General features: G+C 29.6%; 2 protein-coding genes across 2 annotated transcripts; one reads left to right on the forward strand and one right to left on the reverse strand.

Moving 5' to 3' along the window:
* Positions 1-11767: 11767 nt before the first annotated feature.
* Positions 11768-13021, reverse strand: LOC113376127 (cAMP-dependent protein kinase type II regulatory subunit-like). Its single transcript, XM_026616051.1, has 2 exons — positions 12344-13021; positions 11768-12256 (listed from the first exon to the last, which is right to left on the reverse strand). The coding sequence occupies exons 1-2, from the start codon at positions 13019-13021 to the stop codon at positions 11768-11770; spliced, it is 1167 nt and encodes a 388-aa protein (XP_026471836.1).
* A 1457-nt stretch (positions 13022-14478) lies between these two features.
* LOC113376128 (cAMP-dependent protein kinase type II regulatory subunit-like) lies at positions 14479-15294 on the forward strand. Its single transcript, XM_026616052.1, has one exon. The coding sequence runs from the start codon at positions 14479-14481 to the stop codon at positions 15292-15294; it is 816 nt and encodes a 271-aa protein (XP_026471837.1).
* Positions 15295-16360: the final 1066 nt, after the last annotated feature.

A 16360-nucleotide genomic window follows, 5' to 3' on the forward strand; every position in this document is an offset into this window, starting at 1 on the left:
ATTCAATATTTATATCTTCACAAACACTTAGAATGCACATGGTGTGAACCTGAAATGGAATAAACTTAAATTATTGAAAATGTTTCCAAATTTAGACTGCATAAATCATACCAATTGCCTTTTTATTATATTTTTATAAATTATCGTATTGATTTAAAATTTTTGAGATTCGAATAAAATATGATTTTAAACATATTGCGTTTCCTAATATTTCCTATAATGTTTATAGATTTGCATTTTATAATGCACTATTAATGCAATTTTTTGTAAATATAATAAATTTGTAAATTTAATACTTTATAGAGATTTCCATTATATTATATTAGCAACCACATCACATGCTCATAATTAATCATGTCAATTTTTAAGATATTTCATTAATGCTTGAAACACTGATTACATGTATTAGCAAACTACATGATAATAATTTTTCTATTTTTTTTTCGGTTTTAATTTTACTTCTATTTATTACGCGAGATATCTTTAACCTTATTAATAAATCAAGTAAAATAAATTGCTTGATATCATTTCATTATTTAAATCAAAACGAGTTATAAATCATACTAAAAGTTTTTTCATTTCCATCAGAACGCTCCGCTTTAATTTAACACAATTATATATATATATATATATATATATATATATATAGTGTTTGTATGTATTTATTAATTAAACCTTTCGTTTTGCGCTCGTTAATATTATTTTGTTAATTGTTCCTGACCTATGATGAGTGGATGATGAATGGATATTTTGTTGTGTAACATTATTCTCATATTTTCAATGTAATTGATCATTTTAATTAAATAACTCTATTCGTTTTGCTAAAAATGATAGTACTAGAAATATGTGGATGAAAATATTATTTGGCTTTTCCGTCGTCTAGTGGTTAGAGAATAAATAATTCATTAATAGTACAGAAAATGTAATAATAAATTCATTACATAAAGAGGGGACAATCATTTGGGTTGCCATCTACAAAGCTCAAAAAGTTAACATAATAGCTCATTGGTCTTGATAAGTTCTGATTGCTGTTAAAAATATATTTTAAAAAATTTGACTAATTGTAATTGTGTCCGCTCTGATCATTTTTACAGATTTAATTAATATTGCATTATGTCTGACAGCAAATTGTTTTAACTTCTTGATTTCTAAAAAAAAATACAATAAAAATATAATCAATTGACAATTTTAAATTTGTGAACAAGATTGACAGTTTTGAAAATTTTGAAGAAATATAAAAGTTACATTTAAATTATGGATACATTTGAAGCCTGTCAAGTCAAAAGAATGTGAAATTTCAACAACTATATTTTTATGAATCTGATAGCTACTTTAGTGGATTTTCTATGAAGTATAATTCTAAACTTATACGATGTGGATAAATTTTCAAAATAGTTAAATATAATATGTGTAGTTACATGGACATCAAAACAAACCTATATCAAAAGAGTTCAATGAGTTCTCAAATGTATTTTTTCTGAAGTATCTCATTATTTTTGATAAATTCAGTGCACTACGTATTTTAAGTAGCATGTGTCATGTTAATTTCCATTTCTGCCATGTACACGATATTCAGAAAACTGTTGACTCATATGTCAATACTACTTTTTATTGCTTCTAGGCACGCGTTCACCTGCAATAAGTTATGTACTTCGAGAAATAAATTGAGAATAATATTATATCGAGTGTAAAAATCTAATATATAAGTATACTCGTATATATATATATGTAATAAGGGTAGTACTACCGTAGGGCAGGTCCTTGAGCTGAGTTAAACTTCTACTCGATTCAGGGATGAATAGTGTGAGAGGTTTTCTATTGCCATTTCACCGCAGTGCTTAACATTTTATAGTTTATTTTCAATTGGAAACATATTTTTTATCTATATTTTCAAGTGAAAATGGACATCGCTACTGCACGATATTAGGTTGCCAGTACGAGGGCTTGAATTTGCGGCCCTGTCCATAAGAGACAGATTTTTACATTCTCAGTCTCGCAATAATTCGCATTCACTAATGATTTTTGGTAGATTTTGGCCATTCTTGTAAACAAATATAATCAATATGTGTTTCCAAAATTTCACATACAATTTATATAAAAAGAACATCAGCATTCAATTATTAAGTTTTTACTTTTTTATTCATGTTTTTTGGACGTACATTTTCATTAATTATCTTTATGTCTGAATTTTTTTCATCTTCTCATTCCTATTTGTTCACATCAATATTTGGTAGGTTTAATTTCTCGAAATTTTACATACAAATCAATATTTAAATCGTCGTTAAGTTTTTACGACTGTTCATGTTTTTCGAAAGTATTTTTCTAAAAATTCTCCTAAAATCTAAACTTTTGTAAGTCTTTTGGGTCTTTTTGCTGACAACAATAATTGTTATCAAATGTTTATGTATTTCAGATTTAATTACTCTCTATTCCTACAAACTCTACTTATATACTCTATTATTCTCTACAATACTCTATTTATATACAAAAATTAACATTTTTTAATTGTCTTTAAGTTGTTCCTCTACTTTATGTGTTATTTCTACATGGTACTAAAGAGCATTAAAGGTTTTTATAATAAACTTTGTTACAAAAATTCATCATTCATGTATAATTTTCATCAATTTTATTGATAGCTATGTATGTAATAGATATGTAAAATAAATCCTTCATCATATACCAATAGAAATTAATAATAAATCATAATTTGTATTTTAAAAGATTTGTTTCATCTAGTAAAACAAATTTTATTTTAAGCTGAATTAAATACTGGTTATCATAACTTTATATTACAATAATTTATCGTTCATATATAATTTTAAGCAAAAAAGTGCCAAATTTGGCACCGTGTACCAATAAGAATTAACTTAAAATCATAAATTGTATCCCAAAAGACTTGATTGAATTAGTAAAATAAATTAGGCTTCTTGATTTTAAAATGCTTTTTGAAAGCTATTACTTCATGAATATATATAGTAATTTTTATGATTATTATTATTATTTATCAGCAATTAGTTGTCCCATCTCTATGTGATGAATTTTCTTATTACACGTTCTGGAACAATGATGAGTTTTGAATTGATGCAGCAAAGTCGGGCAAGGGCTATTTTCACTTATTGCTGTCTACGTTTTTCATTGAAAACTGTTGTCCTTATTGCTTGACATCAGTCTGCTCCAGGTTGGTATCGAACTTGGGACTTCTGATTGAAATGCCATAGCTCTAACCAATTACCCACGGAAAAGTCATATAATAAAAATGAACTACAAATTTATTTATTATAAAACAATATTTACCAGATCATCTGAAATCTCGTTATAATATATTTTAACTTTCTTTAGTACATATTCAGCTCAGTACACTTATATCGCGTACAACTTGCAATTTGTAAAAGCACAACAGACACGATAAACAAACAAGGTACTTTAGATAAAGACAGAATTTATAAGGACATGTTCTTTTATCTTAATATTGACAATAATATTATATTATATAGCTAAATCGCGTAATAAAATCTTTTATTGGCAATATATGGCAGATAGTCAATAAGTTGTTGACCACCACAATTTCTTACTCTAGCAGATCAGACATGTTAGTATAAAAACTTGTTTGAGAAGATAACGAAAATTGATATAGAATATTTTTAACTTCCCGTAGGGTAAGTTATAGTAATCGCAAAAAAATCGAAAATGAAAATTTTTATATATCTTTACGTTTCAAAGGTTTCTGAACATTTTGGCATACCTTAGAAAAAATGGATGTATGTGTGTGTGTGTGTGTGTGTGTGTGTGTGTGTATGTGTGTGTGTATGTGTGTGTGTATGTGTGTGTGTATGTATGTATGTGTGTGTATGTATGTGCGGATACAAATTTTCGTCGACGATTTCGGGAACACGGATCAACCGATTTGAATAATTCAAAAAACATTCGATTCGTATTGATAAGGAGACGTGCTGATTAGTTTTTGGCGAAGGCAGGTCTAGCCGTTCCGAAGATACGGGGCAAAAAGTGCCGAAAACGGTAACTCAGTTTTTAAGAGAACGGAGCGTCCGATTTGAATAATTCAAAAAACGTTTCACTTGTATTGACAAGATGAAGAATCGATAAAATTTTCATGAAGGTAGGTCTAGCGGTTTCGGAGATATGGAGGAAAAAGTAAAAAAATGAGCCATTTGGCGGTCAAAAATGATCATTAGACATATGCACATCAAATTATCAGATATTTTATAGAGATTTTAACAATAAGTATACATTTTGTTAACATTCCTATGGGTTCCGTACCAATGCTTATGCGTTAGACAGCGACGCGGCACTTACGCGCTTTATATTTTGTCCCTATGCAGTTAAAACAGTACGATTGCTTTGAAAAAAGTTCAGATCTTCCACAATATGTTAAAATAAAGAAAAATTTTTTTTTCAAAAAAAAAAAAACAAAAAAAAATTAAAAAAAAAATTTTTTTAAAAAAATTTTTTTTTCAAAAAAAAATTTTTTGGCCAATTTATAGTTTCTCAAAATCTTATTTTTCAAAGTAATTTTTTTTTCAAAAATGTTAATCGTTTTTAAAAAAATAATAATTTTTGGTACGGGAAGTTCCAGCAATTTGCCTTAAGGCACGATGCCTTAATTGCCTTAAGACAGAATTCCACTTACAGCTAGTTTATGGAATTACGTTTGTCTGGAATCAGATTTAGTGTGACTATGATATTGATTTAAACTAGTGGTGTATGGCTTCGTGCCTTGAGGCAAATTGCTGGAACTTTCCTGCTGGAATTAAAATTTAAAAAATCTGGATTATTTTCGATAAAAAAAATTTGGAAATAAAAAAAAATGGAAAGGAAAAAAAATACCAAAAACAATCGTTTCGTCAACACAAGCTGAAAGTTTTTTGAATTATTCAAATCAGATGCTTATTTTTCTCAAAAACTTCCATTTTTAGCACATTTAGCTCCGTGTCTCCGAAACGATTCGACCTGCCTTTGCCAAAAACAAAACACAATTTCTCCTCATCATTGCGAATTGAATGTTTTTTAGATCATTTAGATCGGATACTCCGTTCTCTCAAAAACTCGATTTCTATTTTCTGTATTCCTTGCCCTATAACTCCAAAACGGCTGGACCTGCTTTCGCCAAAAACTAATCAGCACATCTCCCTATCAATAGGAATCGAATGTTTTTTGAACCACGCAAATCGGTTGATCCGTGCGCCCAAAAACGTGGACGAAAAATTGTATCCATACATACATACACACACATCCATTTTTTTTAAGGTATTCCAAAATGTTCAGAAACCTTTAAAACGTGTAGATATGCAAAAATTTTGCAATTTCAATTTTTGGACGATTACAATAACTTACCCTACGAGAAGTTAGAAAATAATCATTGTGAACGTAGAATAGATTAATAGAAATGTTCATGAACTCTCCTGCAATAAATGACACGTATGATAAGTGTTTTTCATACATTATAAGGTAAAAGACCCAGTTATTGACCCTGGCCCAGTTTCTGACCTTTTCAACTTTTTTTGGAATAAATTAAAAAACTATACATTTAATGTGAAAATAAATTTTTTCCTAATTGACAGTAATTTATTCTATGCCTCATTAATGTCAATTAAAAAAATATAAAAAATATTAACTAAATAAAAAAAAATTTTTAAACCAAAAGTGACTGTGGAAGCCATTTTTTAGCTTTAGTCTAAACAGTTTATGTAAGGAGCTACGACAATTGAGTTCGTGCACTAATAATGATGTAAGTACGAAAATCTAACTAAAAATATACAAATAAGTCAATAATTAATTAAAATTTATTTTAAAATATTTATAAAACATATTAAATTTAGTTTTATTACTGAAATTTGAGGGTCAATAACTAGGCTCAATTTTAAGTGTATGTCACAGTTGTTGACCCTGCAATTCTAACCTTCTAAAAGCTAGTTTATCTGTCACATGTTTTTAGTCAATTGTTCATTAAATGTAAAAATAATAATATTTATTGTTATCTTATATTTTTTTACTATTTTTCGTAGTAAAGTGATGAATTTACATTTAATATTCATTGGTATAAATGAAAGATTGTATTTAAATCTTGTAAATACATCTTTTAAGTGATAAAATTATTAATAATTTGAAGAAACGAAAAGCTAAGGAGAAGGTCCCGACAGTTTATACATCTGATTCGTGGTTAAAATATCATGACGACAAAGAAGCAAAGAAACGAAAATTAGAAGAAGAAAAAGAATTGAAAAAAGCTGAAAGGTCCAAAATAAAGCCATCAAGGAGGCAGAAAAATAATTAAAAAAGAAAAACTTGAAGAAAAAAAGAAACAAAAAGCTCTTAAAATAAAAAAAAAGTCCAAGTAATTTAAATAATTAATTTTAATTTTTTTGTTTGTGTAATATGTTATAACAAGACTTGAACTATTTATACGTTAAATTTTAACAAACTGTATATTTTTAGAATAAATATTTAATTTATTTATTTTAATAATAATTTCAGTTTATTTAAAATTAGTAAGCACTTCATAACCTAATCATGATTAAATTTGAGGGTCAGAAATTGGGCTACGGTCAGGGTCAGAAACTGCCACACGAAGAATTCTGAGGGTCAGAAACTGGAGCTCTTAATGTCAATTTTTAAAACGTCAATTTAAAATATAAATTTAGTTCAAATAATTTTTTTATGCACATTACTTTATTTTAAAAATCCTAAACTAATAGATAAAATTATAATTTTCTTCATTAAGTTAAGTTTTATATTAATTATTATAGTTTAACCTTCACCGTCACTCTAAAAAGGTCAGAAACTGGGCCCCTTACCTTACTAGTTTTTTAATTTATTTCAACAGTGATCAGATTTTGTCCCGATAATCATTTGTGATAACTCCACTTAACTTTGTCGTTTTTTAGAAAGCAACTCATAGGTTGTCTATTCAGGTATTCTCTATTTGATCTATATTCAACTATTTCTATTTGATGAATTTATTATTCCAATTTCTGTAATAGTTCTGAATTTGTTATTGAAACAACAATGTCGGATTATTTCCACTTGGAAAAACATATTGCTATCTATATTTCCAAGTAAAAACCGATGTCACAACCATTTGAGATCAGGTTCTGATTGAAATAGTACCGACTACGGGAAGCCCATTTATTTAACATAATATTATTTGGAATTATTTTTTCTTTTAGCAAGAGTAAGAAATCTTTAAAAATGTGTCCAGTTGCTTTACCTGTTTAAATTTTCTTATAAGCCTTTGAGAAATTCTGTTGCTTCTAGAATTAATACTAGTTTATATTGGCTGCTTATATAATTTGAACAAGGAAACTGGGTGTATAAAACTGGAAATTATGGCGAAGAGTTTTATGTTACCCGTCTGACTTTATCGAAACATCTTCTATATCACTTCGATAATGCCACTTTATGCATTTATATCCTGCATATATAGGATTGCAGTGCAGAAAATACTTCGCTCAATTGCAGTTTAGCTTAAAATAAGAAGGATGAGGAAACGAGGAATGTATCTTCTGGATTTTGTCAGTGGAATAAATTGAAACCTTTTAGGGTAATTTCCTTAAAAAAATAACGTTAAACTAGCATTTTGGGTAATGGTGATCTACAAGAGTTTAATAAATTTCTTCAGAAATTGTTCCACTGAATCTACAAGATCAATTTTTTTCAGTAGAGCTGCATATATGGAATATAAAGATAAATGAATGAAATGAAATGATAACTTAGACGATATAATTACTTGGAATTAACATATAAACCAGAACAAAAATTCAGTAATGAAGAAATCAACTGGCTGAAGTCAACTGGCAGATCGGAAGGACAAAAGACTAATATTTTAATTACCAATGGCTGATATATCTTAGTCCATTTCTGCATATATGGCATTGAACTAAGCAAATCCTTCAAATAGGAAAACAATTCAAATTTTTTAAACTAAAATTTTTAGTGTCATTGTAAACGCCTCGTAGTATGCAACTATTAAGATCATAACGACTCAGATTTACCAATTGTTCAAAAATTGATCGGGAACATGAGCAATAAATTCACCATACAATTAACTAAAATATAAAACAAAATATTTAAGAAAATAATAAATACAAACTAACTTGAGATTGAAGAAAAATCCAACAAAAATGAGATAGAAATAAATGTAACACTAAATAATTTCCAACAGCGAATCTTCTCACTCAGAAGGAATCTGCACAAAATTCAACATAAGTATATAAAGTTATTGAAATAGATTTTTTTTTCTAATTATTTTATTAGAATAATGATAACAATAAGAACTTTTCGCGACTTCAATATCAGCTTCATGGGATTTTCTAGACACTGGTACAATTTAGGCACGATTTTTTTTCTGTCCAATCACAACTGCCTAGAAATCATTCAGCAATTATTATGACTAAACTATAGAATAATATTTTAAAATAGTACGCAGTGGTAGTCATTTTAAGTTTGTAAAATATATACAAAAATAATTATAAATCTGAATAGTAAATTAACTATCTTAAATCTAATGGGTTTAATCTTCTTAATTTCCTAATAGTATTTGTAGAGAGCAGGTTTTTCGCAAGTTCATTGGGATGGTTTACCAATCTTGTCTTGTATTTGGATGCGAATCTTCTGATTTTTTCTTCTATTGTGTATATATTGCAGTCTTGATGGATTAGCCAATAAGGAACGTACTTGGGTGCCTCCAGTATTTTCCTGAGGATTTTGTTCTGTGATTTCTGTAGGTTGTAGGATGTTTATGTTGGTTCGACTTGTACTACCCCAAAGAGAAAGGCCATAAGTCCATATTGGTTTCAAGACTACTTCATATACCACAAGTTTGTTGTTAGTAGATAGTTTAGACTTGGAACCCAACAGCCAGTATAGTTTTTTGAAATTTTCTTCGAGCTGAAATCGTTTTTTATGATGTGATTAGACACGAAATTACTGGATAAAATTGTTCATATCAGTTCCAATACCATCATGCTGTCTATAACGGATATGCCAATTTTTCCTCCTGGATTCTGAATTGACCAACATTTTTATCTTTTCTATAGTATAGTAGGGCAAAAATGTTTCTTATTGCTCTTCATATTTGATGGCACGCCAACTAAGAACTACTGCGTAAAATCAATTAACTGTTTTCTCAAACAAATTTTGCTGATACTTTTGCTCTAAACAGATAAAAATAATGTGGCTAAATAGCGCAATTTTAGAGCAAAAAAATATATTTGTATTAGAAAAAAAATATTTACATAATGCAATTATTTCTTGATTTATTTGGAATTGAGGTTTTACTATTACTAATATGTGGTTCAAAGTATATGGTTCGAATGTGTGATTACTTCGTTTAACCATCTGCAGATATAATATTTATATTATATACACTTAAATATATTGACGTAAATATATTGCCACGTGTTGCGATGTATCGCCCAAAGATCTATTTTCGTCGATGTATTCACACATTTTGGTTTTCACCATTAAACATTCATCATGAAACCCAGATCTGTCAATATTCTGGAGACATTTAATAATCGTAATGTGTTGCCTGTGTGTGGTTCACTTCTGACAGAAAATATTACAAACTGTCTCAGTGAAATATTGAACTACATGTATTCCATTAATATTCTTCCATATGAATGTATTTCAGTATAGTTTAATTTTGAGCTGAAATTAGCTCGTAGATCTTGCACAAAGAGTGGGCAGAAGTTCTTGTTTGGTATTTGTCAGTATTATAGACCAATAATTATTTTATATTTGTATAATTATTTTTTATTTGTTTGAGTATTTTTTCAGTTTGGAAATTTTTATTGTATTATGTGGAATATGATACAATATATATAATTGTGTACATGGTTTTCTACCTTAATGGTAATGAAAACATGCATTGCTATGATTCAATAGTTATAGTCAGATGAATCAATGTTAAGTAGGAATTTAAAAAAATGCACTTAAAGTGATTTTATTCATTTTATCAACCATTTTATTTACTTTTAACTTTTGTCCAATATCATCACCTTTTCTCTTTGCGTTTCTCATCCAATAGCAATATTTTACTTACATTTGATAGATATATTATTGAATTCATGAATTTATTTGTGTAAATAATTATTAGATTATTGATATTAAAGGTAAATAAATTATGAATGTGTTTACTTTATTTCGAGGTCTTCGAATGGACGACTATGTATTTAAGGGGCCGATTTTGCCATAAAATAGCCCCATGTTATGGTAATTTTGAATTTTTTGAAAATTTTGAACCTTTTTTAAAACAATCACAAGTTTTATAAATATCGAAGCGCGTAAGCGCCGCGTCGTAGTCTAACGTGTAAACATTGGTACGGAACTCATAAAAATGTACACAAAATTTGTAATCTCTATAAAATATCTGATCATATGATGTCTAATGATCATTTCTGACCGCCAAACGGGATCATTTTTCACTTTTTTATATTGGATTTTTAGACACGCTAGAACTGCCTTTCCTAAAATTTTCCCAGTTGTTTATTTCGTCAATACAAGTAAAATGTTTTTTGAATAATTTAAATCGGACGCTCCATTCTCTCAAAAACTGAAATACCATTTTTGGCACCTGTTTCCCTTTACCTTCGAAACGGCTATCCTTTGCCAAAAACTATTCAGCACGCCTTCTTATCAATACGAATTGAATGTTTTTTGAGTAATTCATATCGGTTGCTTTGTGTTCTCGAAATCGTGAATGAAAATTGTATCCGCACATAGATATACACACACATCCATTTTTTCTAAGGTATGTCAAATTTTTCAGAAACCTTTGAAACGTAAAGATGTATACAAAATTTTATTTTCGATTTTTTGCGATTACTATAAGTTTCCCTACGAGAAGTTAAAAACAACATAATTATTTGAATAAAAAAACGTTACTATTTGAAAAGACAATATATATATTGTCTTCAAATAGTTATCTTTTTTGCCTACATTTTTGTTACTCTGAAAATGCGGAACAAAATAATATATTTGAACTCTATTTCTTGAAACGTTCTATCAAATTAAGCTAATTCATTTCTAAAATTAGGCAAGTGCATTAGGGTTGCTTTTAATATGTAATAAGGTACGCTTCCTAAATGTAGACGCTTTGAGCCCGTCTCTACATTTTCCCATATACTGACGAGAGAAGGCTGATGAGCATCAACGTGCTACTCTTCAGTGCTTCTCGGTCCTTTAACGATGTGAGAGCGTACATCACTGATTGAATTATGACGCCGACATCTCAAATATTAAATATGGCACAGTGTGTCATGTTGCCCCTGAATGCTCTGACTCTGATATAATTAAATCGTACGCTTCAGTATACATTGCTAGGATACTTGGAGCAAATTGCTCAACTTTCTGTACCAGTTTTACAATCTGAGACAAATGTAAAGTTTCATCAGCATTGCAGATTTAGGCTTTAAACAAAAACCTGTTGTTATGGCCTATTTGCTCACTATAAGATAGACATTGAACTAATTGGCATTCACTTCACAAACTAACAGAAAAGTAAGACAGAAGGTAGAGCCTTGTAAGCTATCTGAGAAACTGCGAAAAATTATTTCACACCTTAAAAACATATTTTGTTTAAGAAAATAAATATTTAAACTTAAAGATCTAACCCTAACGTATTCCAATCTGACCTGCTGGGGTTTTATAAAGGTATAAAATTAAACAGAATACGTTATCTCTTGATTTATTAACTGGTAATTTAATACAATTATCGATTATGAATTCAGTGTGATGTTTACTTAAATGATCATTGCATTTCTTCATGTGATGTTTTATTTTCGACTTCCAAATCTCTGAGTGACTCGAGTGAAAGGCGTAGAGTATTCGGTAACTCGCTACGTAAATTTTTTATATTTGATATGTGCCCAAACAATTCCATAATTCTTTCACTCAAACCAACTGGTGTTCTAGCCATCAACTGCAAACATGGACCGACTACGTTTTCGAAGCTACTTACTCCCACGAAGTGCAGACACAGTGGTATCAGTGCAATAGCCGTCGATGGTCTTCTGTCATGCGTAAATAATGCCATTTCTCCAAAATATTGTCGCTCTTCGACGCGATTTACCATGATCTGCAAATCCTGACTCCCCCGCAAGTTTAGCGATACTGAACCATATTCAACTACAAAGATTCCACTTGCGCATTCACCTTGTTGATAAACGGATTCGCCTTCTTTAATATACACAGTTCTCATCTGTTCCGCAATACTTAGGCGTTCGCTTTCTGTTAAATTCTCAAAAAATGGAATATAATTTAAAAATTTTGCATTTTTCCTCCGCTGCGATAATCCAGTTCTTAGCAATATACGTCGAAATCTTACCCTGGAAATGGTCCATAAGGTACTATCAAGCAAAGCTATTACTGATACTTTGTTCACAATCGGGTGAAGTAAACTGTTTTCTCCAAAGTATTCACCTCTGCCACCAGTTCTTATCAATTTTGGTTCAGGAACAGGCGGTTTTATTTTTAATACTTCAAAAGCTCCATTTTCAAAAACCATAAATGAATCTATAGTTTTACCTTGCTCGAGAACGCATTCGCCTTTGCGAACAAATTTTGGTCTCATGGCATTTATAACATTCCGCATTCGCTCGTAATCCAATGTCTGAAATAAACAGCTTTGTCTAAGAGTTGAGGCAAGGAACTTTTTAGTCTCCATTCTTTTTTCCACTGGACGATTAGGTAGTTCTTGTTTCAATTTTTCTAAATCATGACACTCCGACCTCACATGCTCGTGATGCCCTTCTATAAATTCTTCTGTATCAAATTCTGCTAATGGTGTGACAGCCTGTTTCAAACTCAACTTATCTATATATTCTTTTTCGGCTTTATCATCTTGTCTTTTTTGTCTTAGTTTTTTGAAATAATCAATGGCATATATTATTATATCATCTGGTTTATCCGTTTTACATGACTCGGTGAACCTTGCAAGCACTTCTATAATGTTTTTATCCAACTCTTTTCTGCACTTTGCAGGCAGGGGGAAAAAATCATCCATATTTTATAAATTTAAATAGTTAGGAATTGTGAATAATTGAATTTTTAATTTTATATAAAGGATAAGTATATAAGATAATCGATTATAAAATGCGTTTACTTATCTCAGTATACGATCGAATGAAGTTGCTTTTAATCAATTTTTAACGACAAATCAAATTTTCTATTTTTTTATACTTTTTTTTACAAAATATTTACTTTTGATTTTTTAATCTGCATTTTATAAAGAAAGAGTCTTATCAAAATTATTTAAAAATAAAATGACAGATTGAAAAAAATAAACAAAAGAATGATAAAAGCCTGGACAATATTAGAATATAATGTATTCATATAGACGTTTTCCTCTCCCGATTTTTACGTTCAGAAGGGATACTTAAAGGGTCTTCCGCTCAGATGTGAAAGCACTACTTCTGGCATTCAAATTTAATTGGAAATGAAAATTAACGAATTTTAAAAATTTGGTATTTGAAACTAAATTTGGTATTGCAATCGTATTACCTTCTGGAATAATACAATAATAACAAACATATAATAGATAATATTATATTGTAATAAATATACAATCAAATGCCAGTTTGAATATACATAATACCTAATCTACTGGAATAACTTCACACTTTTTTAACTTATTAATATGAACATTTCGTGGAATTTAGTGAATTATAGTGTTGATTCATTACATCGTCTGTCATTCTTAACTCTCATTAACTGATAATCATCCCGTGCAAAATTTGACATTCTTAAGCAATTAATTTCTTTCTAACAGTAAGAATATTCAGATCCATTTGAAGTGGTAATCCAATTTAAACTGCTGGAAGATTTCTAAATATTATGTCTTTCTTGTCGAAGCTTTTGCTTGATTTCTTACATAATTTCTTTGAACTGGCCTCTTTTCTTAAGTTTCATATGATATGATTAGATTATACTGTCAATGCACTACCTAGTATTTATGAGTGAGCAAGAAGTAAAAACTGAATTACAGGAATGAATATTAACATATCAGATATACTTGAAAAATCGTAAAAATAATTGAAATAGAACTATAATCATTTTCGTCTTTTCGAACTTTTCGAATAAGTAATTTGAATAATTATAACTGTATCTGAGTTTTAAGCTGTTCTATTCATTTTGTCAAAGGGCTGTGCATTTGAGAATAATTCTTAATGAAATCTTTATTAGCAAATTAACAACTAACACAAAAATAACACTGACGTTTGTTACTAACCAATATAAAACATTTGATAATACTCGATATCGGCTCATTAGCGCCAAATTTGCGACTACATTTGGACTCCTAAGTAGCCTTTCTGAACGCGGATTTTGTTTTGAGATAATAATAAAAGTATCAAGCTGCTTTGTGGTCACTTGCACCTTTCAATGTTTCAATTGTTTTTATATCATTTTATAGCATTTTACAAATACTTCGTCCATTGTGTAGTGTAATTTGGCAATAGTAAAATGTCTCAACCGGAAAAAACTGATACACCGACCTCTAAATCAAAAACACTTGTTGCACCTCCAGAATCTTTGTATGATATGATGCTGGAACTATCTCTTAACTATACCATTGAGAGACCGACGAGATTTAATGTCTTCGCTGCCAACTACTTTAAAGGTGTGAGGGATTTAATTGCTGCATTGCGAATAAATGAGGAAATGGATACTTCCACAATAGATGAAATAGTTAGTACAATACCGAGTTCAGTATCGAGTGAATCGCAATACGTTCATCGCAAGAGCATCATGGCAGATCATTTTGATGAATGGAACCCACCATTACTCAGGCAACCACTTTTTATACCAAAAATAACTAGAGTCCGATCTTTTCTAACGAAAACCGTGAAGGAATGCTTTTTATTTAACGCATTAGACCGCCCTCTTTTGTATGACATCATAAGTTCCATGGAGGAAGAGATCATTAAGGGAGGCTATCTGTTAGTAAGGCAAGGTGAACTTACGGATAAAATGTATGTTTTAGAGAAAGGAGAAATGCAGGTCCTAATGAAAATTCCAGATGAGGGTACACAAGTGATTGACAGATTATTCAATGGTGCTATGTTCGGCGAATTGGCTTTATTGCATGTTAATTTTAGCAGTATTACTGTGCAGGCAATCACGCACACTAGACTCTGGAGTATAGATCGGGTTACTTACAGGACACTACTTCTTAATCATTCAGTAAAATTGAGGGATAAGAAGCGACAACTACTAGCTGGAATATCGTTTTTTAAAATTTTACATGGGCAGAGATTTGCAAATTGGCGGACGCTTTAACACCTCATACGTTTGCTAAAGGCACATGGTTGTTCAAAGAAAAAAGTTTGTCGGATGGTATGTATATTGTCGATAGGGGCATGGTCTTAATGTATGTGATCGGAGAGTACGGAAATCAGGTAATAGTTGGCCGATCCATTAATGGTCAAACATGTGGAGAAGCTGCTCTTATATCTTATTCGCAAAGGAGATACTCAGCAGTGGCAACTCATAAAGCCCGTACCTATTTCATTGATGTCGAAGATTTTGAGAGGCTGGTGGGTTCTTGTTTAAAAATTTTGAAGCGAACGAAATATGATTATGACCAAACGGTTGTAAGAATCTGTGGAACCAGGAATTTGGTAACTGATCTGAGAATACAGCCTAAGACTAAAAGTAAGAGTGAGCAAGAAGTAAGAACTGAATTACATGAATGAATATTAATATATCAGATATATAATATTTAAAAAATCGTAAAAATAATTGAAATAGAACATTATAATCATTTTCGTCTTTTAGAATTTTTCGAATAAGTAATTTGAATAATTTAAAATGTAGCGAGTATTACATTATCTAAATTTTAATAAATTGAATTTAAACTCTAATATAGTTTCATTTTATTCTCTACTATAAATCAATCTTTAATAAAATTATCAATTATTATTACTTTAAGATTTACTTAACCATAAAATGAAATATTAGTGTAGCATATTTTTTAATCATAAAACTCAATATATCTTCTTATAGAATAATATTAGAAACAAGAATACATATTACCAAGTTTCATATAAATTTTGGCACATATTCCTTGAAAGGGACCTCTAAACACAATCCTTGCGATTATTAGATTTTAAATTGATTGTTGAAAACTACTGTCAATAATGATAAAATTAAGATTATTGGTTGGAATGGTTTAGAACCAATGATTATATAAAATACAATGTTTTTATTCAAATGTGCAATAATGAATTTAGTTTTCACAAGCATACTATGTATATACATACTAACACTCTTCGATACATAGTGATCGTTCAACATTTTGTATATTAAATAAAGACTAACATCTTAATGCCTTTCTGTAGTTGCG

The sequence above is a fragment of the Ctenocephalides felis genome, unplaced genomic scaffold (genome assembly GCF_003426905.1).
Source record: "Ctenocephalides felis isolate EL2017-DRISC unplaced genomic scaffold, ASM342690v1 CF-g0.4_SCAFFOLD_01886, whole genome shotgun sequence".
Taxonomy (NCBI): Eukaryota; Metazoa; Arthropoda; class Insecta; order Siphonaptera; family Pulicidae; genus Ctenocephalides; species Ctenocephalides felis.